Source organism: Macaca nemestrina, chromosome 8 (assembly GCF_043159975.1).
Source record: "Macaca nemestrina isolate mMacNem1 chromosome 8, mMacNem.hap1, whole genome shotgun sequence".
NCBI classification, from domain to species: Eukaryota; Metazoa; Chordata; class Mammalia; order Primates; family Cercopithecidae; genus Macaca; species Macaca nemestrina.
Window position 1 is genome coordinate 130,782,364 of NC_092132.1, and position 6,369 is coordinate 130,788,732.

The following is a 6,369-nucleotide window of genomic DNA, read 5'->3' on the forward strand; positions in this document are numbered from 1 at the left end:
GGGTTGCACAGCAAGGACTCCACCCCCAATCCTCGCATGTCCACTAGGAGGGTCCCCGTGGACCCTAGGTTGACCTCGGAAGCGCCCGCTAGTACCGTATTGACGAAGATCCTAGCCGCGCAGCACTGTCTCTCCGCGTTTTCTTTGCTTTGAGAACCATCAGTACGAACCAAACCTCCCAGGAAGGCGACTGGGGACTGGAGAGGATTAGACGGGTGCGCGAAGAAAGCGCTGGGGGAGGAAGGTGCAGGGTTAGCACGTGATTTCTGCGAGAACCAATGGGGGGCTACGGTCTCGTCACCCGGCCCTGGACCCGGGCCTGCCAGCATGACCCAGAAGAAGACGCTGTGTGGGACGCTGGGCGTCTGTCCCAGAGTTTGGGTCTGTCTGCGGGGCCTGCAGCAACAAGACGGGAAGCTCAGGGTGCCGCTCCTCACGGGGACCAGGCACTCCTCGGCCCCGCCCCATCCGCCTTCGGGATGCTGTTGAGCCCCGTCACCTCCACGCCCTTCTCGGTCAAGGACATCCTGCGACTGGAGCGCGAGCGGAGCTGCCCGGCGGCTTCGCCACATCCGGGGATGCGGAAGAGCTCGGAAAACTTTCAGTACTTGAGAATGGACCCAGAGCCGCGAGGGTCAGAGGTTCACAACGCTGGTGGCGGCGGCGGTGACAGAAGGCTGGACGGTTCGGAGCCTCCTGGGGGTGCCTGTGAGGCAGTCTTGGAGATGGACGCGGAACGGATGGCGGAGCCACGTGAGTAAGCGCTCAGGTCTTGCCTCCTACGGGGGGAATGTGGGGGCGGGGGGGGGGGCGTGATCCATGGGTGCATGGGGAAAATACGCCTCCTGTCTCCTGGGTTCGAGAGTCTGTCTTCATTTTTTCTCACTTCAGGAGTCCAAAAAAGGCCTCTCGAACCCCATTCCCACCCTCTCCCGACACCCAGCGTTCTTCACACACCTCTAACGAAATTAAGCCCCTGAATCTTAAGGATTCACTTTTCCCAAATCCGCTCCTCTGATTCCCACAAACGCATGGCTCCCACTCGCAGCCACAGTGCCCAGAACCTCCATCTTCTCATCTCCACAGCGAAACCCTCTGCAGGGTCTTAGCCGTGCCAGTCACCACCACCCTTCCCTTCCATCACCTGGTGTCTCTCCACCCCCAAACCGTTTGCAAAAGAGTGTGAGCAATCAAAGCAGTGGAACCCTAGTGGCTCCGAGGTCACTCCTAACCAGGCCCTTTCTTGCTGGCCTGGCCGGGGGCGGGGGGGCCCATTCCTCCTCATGGATTTTTCTTCTGGAAGACGGAAGATGGGGACCGGGTGGCGATTGAGTCTCCCGAAGTGGAAGGCCCCGTTGGCACAGGATTCTCCGCGTCAGGGAGAGTGTTAAAGGCTGCCAGGGTTTTCTCTGCCCTGGGACATGGCTCTGGCCGAGTCCTGTCGCCTGAATCCGAAGGCGCAACCATGCGCGCCGAGCTGCGAGGCCCACGCACCTGTGTCCAGCAGCCTGGAAGGGAAGGGGCTGGCGGGGAGTTGTGTTGCGTCGATACGGAGGCTTTGGCTGGAGAGGCCCGACATTCCAAGGGATGAAAACTACACCTTTTTCTCTCCAAACCTCAGCACCTCGCTCAGCATTCTCAACGCAGGGACTCTGAGTAGCGCCCGGCAGGGCAGGCCTCCTCTGCCAGACTGCCATGGCGCCTCCATTCAAGGCGCAAACGACCGAAATAAATCAAGGGGCTGGATCGGAGTTACCGGCTTGCAGGCCGGCTACTCACTAACTCCAGAAGCCGGAGAACATTATCTGTTGTGTCCGCGAAGAAGCTGGTAGGTTTTCTGCAGCGGATTCTAAACTCCCTCGGCGCTGCTCAGCTAACTCGGCGATCACTTCTGCTCCGCTGACAAAGGATCACGTTTCTTCGACCACCACAGTCGCCTCGCAGTCGATGGTATTGGTGGTGCCTTCCTTGTCCCGCTGGAAACCAAATCCTGGGAGCGTCTCTTCTGCTGCAGCAGTTGACGCCGCCGAGGAGGGACCCGAGGCGGGCTCCAGGAACTGAGCCCAAGGCCGCGGTAGCGATCCGGACAGGGAAGTCACCTTCGGTGGGCTTCATGCCCTCCTCCATCGCAGTCAACCACCTTGCCCTCAAGAACTCCAGGATTGTGAGCAGGAGGGCGCAGGGTGCTGGCGCGCCCTGCAGTACTGTGCAGCCCCAGGGCCTGCATGATCTGTGACTTTCAAATGGGGTCCTCCTTGCTCTACAGCCTGACTGAAGGTCAGTTGTTACCTTTCGATGTGCTAAGAAAACAAACCTACCTCAGGATTTTTCCTCTTTGCAAGGAGAGATGGCCTCAGTTTATTTGAGCACAGGCGTCTCTGAAGGAAGTTGTTCTCTCCTCAAATTTTAAATACCAAACAGCTCCATCCCCCCATGACATTGTGCCAGGGCCTTGGGTCTTAGGAGTCTGCTTCCAATCGCACTGGCTCATTTAGAGTCCTGTCTCTTCTTGCCATGAACTTGCACCCCCTCCATGCTCCTGGTTTTCTCCTGGCATGAGATTCCATGAAAACTCAGCATTTCCCTTCTATCCACCCTTGGGGTAAAACGGGGCTTAAGCCCAGACAGGAGAGAGGTGAGAAGAAGGGAGGAAAATGCTGCACCGCGGTGGGCACAGTCTCAGCTGTAGGGGTCGCCCTGGGTGAAAGGAGGACTTCAGGGTGAAGCCCACATCACCTGCTTGCCAGAAAGACCCCAAAGGAAGGAGAGGCTACCTTTTAAGAAGCCAAATGTGGACCTCAACTTTATGTAACTCTCAAAGAGAACCTCAGTTTCTGAGCCAAGAGTCAGGAGCCAAGAAATATTTTGTTTTCATCATATATTGTTATTTTGGATTACAAACCATCACATCCAAGAAAGCTGGGATGCATCCTGGTGTTGGTGGAGTGCTGCGTCAAAAAGACAAGAGTGTGCACAAAAGTGGGGTGAAGGTAGGAGACACTCAAGGCCCCGGCTCCTGGACTTAGAGCTGAGTTCCCTGCAGTGCGCTTGGGGCTGCGAAGGAAAATGAGGCAGACGGGAGCCTCCTGAGAGCCTGTCACCGAGTTTGCGCCTTCTTGACACCCGGGCTTCTCTGTTTTTCCTTCCTTCCCCGCCTTCCTCCTCCTCCTCCTCTTCTTCCTCCTCTTCCTCTTTCTTCTCCTCTTTCTCTACTTCCAAGGAGAGTCCAAAGTCTCCCCAATCTGATCGACACCTCCACTCACACTTGTTCCTCACAGCGAAGGTTTACCAAACTCGACCACCATACACACACGGTTTTTTTGTTTGTTTGTTTGTTTTTTGAGAAGGAGTCTGGCTCTGTCACCCAGGCTGGAGTGCTGGGGCTCGATCTCGATCTCGGCTCACTGCAAGCTCTGCCTCCCGGGTTCATGCCATTCTCCTTCCTCAGCCTCTCGAGTAGCTGGGACCACAGGCGACCGCCACCACGCCCGGCGAATTTTTTTGTATTTTTAGTAGAGACGGGGTTTGACCGTGTTAGCCAGAATAGTCTCGATCTCCTGACCTAGTGATTCGCCCGTCTCGGCCTCCCAAAGTGCTGGGATTACAGGCGTGAGCCACCGCGTCCGGCCCATGCACTCACATTCTAAGAAGCAAATGGAGCTGCCTTAACTCTTTATCTAGAGTCTACCTTTTGGAAAAGGACGCACACATCGGGGACCACATGGTGTCACAATTTATGTTCCAGCAGTAACATAAAAGTGACAGAGCTTGGAGGGAAAGAACATTGAGACAGTCCTGGGACAGGGTTCGGGGGTAGTAGGAGCGAGGAGGGGGATGGGCAGAGTGAAGGCTGCCAGGGAGAGGGAAGTCTTGAAAACTAAGTAGAAACTGCTCAGGTGAGCCTTAGGCTGGGCGCTGATGTGTCACTTCCTGTGCTTTTAGAACCCGGCCTGAGCGCGGCCTCGCCCCTCGGCGGCGGGACCAGGGTGCCAGAGTGCGGCGTTGGCAACGGCGGCGACAGCGTGCGGGGTGGCTGCTCCGAGCAGCCCAAGGCGCGGCAACGACGGAAGCCGCGCGTGCTCTTTTCGCAGGCGCAGGTGCTGGCCCTGGAGCGGCGCTTCAAGCAGCAGCGATACCTGTCAGCGCCCGAGCGCGAGCACCTGGCCAGCGCGCTGCAGCTCACGTCCACGCAGGTCAAGATCTGGTTCCAGAACCGACGCTACAAATGCAAGAGACAGCGCCAGGACAAGTCGCTCGAACTGGCCGGCCACCCTCTAACGCCGCGCCGAGTGGCGGTGCCCGTCTTGGTGCGCGATGGCAAGCCCTGCCTGGGCCCCGGGCCCAGCGCACCTGCCTTCCCCAGTCCCTATGGCGCCACAGTGTCGCCCTATCCTTGCTACGGAGGCTACACCGGAGCACCCTACGGAGTAGGCTACGGCAGCTGCTACGCGGGCGCGCCCTCCGGTCCTGCGCCGCACACACCACTGGCCAGCGCGGGCTTCGGACACAGTGGCCAGAATGCCACCCCGCAGGACCATCTGGCAGCCACGCTGCAGGGCGTCAGGGCCTGGTGAGGCTCCTCGGCTTGACTCTGCCCACTAGGGTCAGATGCTCGGTCCCTTCCCCTCCGCCCGCAGGTCGCGACAAGAAGGAGGGGACGCGGCGCTGGAGGGAAGCTGCTGCCCAACGGCGCTTCGTTCCGCAGCGATCTCTGGAACTGCGATCTGCACCACAGTCACCCAGCTAAAGGCCTTGCCTGGGACGTTCTTCCCCCAGAAGGCGAACCCTCTACCGGTCACCCACCAAGCAACACAGGGACTGAAGAAAACCGAGGCTGACTGGCAGTTTGGGGTGTGGGAGCAGTACTGAGGCGCGTGACTTTTGGGGCTTCAACCCCAGAGGCCCAAGAGGCTCTCGCATCTGTACGCAGCAGCCCCGGTGCATCGGGGGTGAATGGAGATGGTGATCTAGCGGGCCTACCATCCTCCAATTAATGACAGCTGTTAGGGAAGAACGAGAAGAGAATGGGAGTGCGGGAAGCCGGCTGAAGAGCCGGGAACTTGAGGATGGGGAAGTTCACGAAGAGGGACCTGCTCTGAGCCTCCTCCTGTGGGGTTTAAACATCCCCACAAGGCTGCGCCCCTGCGGACTCCATTAATCCAGAGGAGCGCTCTTTTCCCGCCATGATTGCTCTCCCGGAAGTAGGCTCTACCTTCCGGTGCCTTTCACTGTTGTGCATTTTCTCTCTTTGTACAGCACAGGACCTCCAATAAATATACTAAACAAGTGTGCATGTGGTTGCGTGTGTGTAGGCCGTTAGAACATACATACGCCATTACCTTGAAACAATTTCGAGTTAAAGTAAAAATGAAGCTCAGAAGTGCTAGGAGAACAAAACCAATTCAGTCTTGGAGGTAGGTTTCCTGATTTCTTCCTTCACACTCCTCTCTCCCTCTTTGTAGGTTTTCTTTGGAGCATCAACAGTTTCTAAGTTTTGCGCCAGGAAAAGATCAAGTGCCCCGAAGTCCTAAAAAGATGGGTAGAAAGCCTGACCTTTAGGCTTTCTAAAATTGTGAAATTTTGACATCTCCACCCCTAACGTATCTGAGGTCATGCAAACTCAAGAATGAAAACAAACTCATTTTACTCATAGGGACATGGGATCAAATAGAAAATGTGTGTTTGCCGAGACAGATTTTATAGAACATTTAGTAAGAAAATGTGGCTTTTTTTCTCCCCTTGAATTGCATTTTTAGATAATGAAAATTCTAATTATTCATCCCGCAGGACTACTGACTTCTTGAATGTTAAATTCTCGTATTTGATAAATTCCTATATTTAATTCAAATGTACTACCCCTGAATTTTCTCATTTCTAATATGACCTGGTTGTTTTACTAAAGTGAGAAGCAGACTGCTTGAGGGTGTGTAAACTATACCTGACTGTTGATAGCTTTCATCCCTTAGAGTGTATATGTTTAAGCTTAAAAAAAAAAAAAAAAAAAGTAGTGGTTAGTTTTTTTTACTATCATTTTCTTACATTTTCTCTCCTTTGGGGTTTTGCCACTTCTCTCTTTTATTTCTTTTTTTCCATTTATTTATTTATTTATTATTGGGCTGGGGTATTTATTTATTTATTTATTGAGCCTGCTCTGTTGCCCAGGCTGAAGTGTAATGTCATGGTACAATCTTAGCTCACTGTAGCCTACACCTCCCAAGCTTGAACCATCTTCCCACCTCAGCCTTTCAAGCAACTGGGACTATAGGTGCATGCCACCACACATGGCTAATTTTTAAAATTTTTTATATAGAGAGGTTCTCCCTGTGATGCCCAGGCTGGCTCAAGCGATCCTCCCGCCTCAGCTTCTCA

At 54.8% G+C, this 6,369-nt stretch overlaps 1 protein-coding gene across 1 annotated transcript; it reads left to right on the forward strand.

Annotated features, from left to right (window-relative positions):
- The first annotated feature begins 315 nt into the window (after nucleotides 1–315).
- LOC105482056 (NK2 homeobox 6) lies at nucleotides 316–5,381 on the forward strand. Its single transcript, XM_011741928.3, has 2 exons — nucleotides 316–753; nucleotides 3,943–5,381. Exons 1-2 carry the CDS (start codon nucleotides 480–482, stop codon nucleotides 4,572–4,574), a joined length of 906 nt encoding a protein of 301 aa, XP_011740230.2. The 5' UTR covers nucleotides 316–479; the 3' UTR covers nucleotides 4,575–5,381.
- Nucleotides 5,382–6,369: the final 988 nt, after the last annotated feature.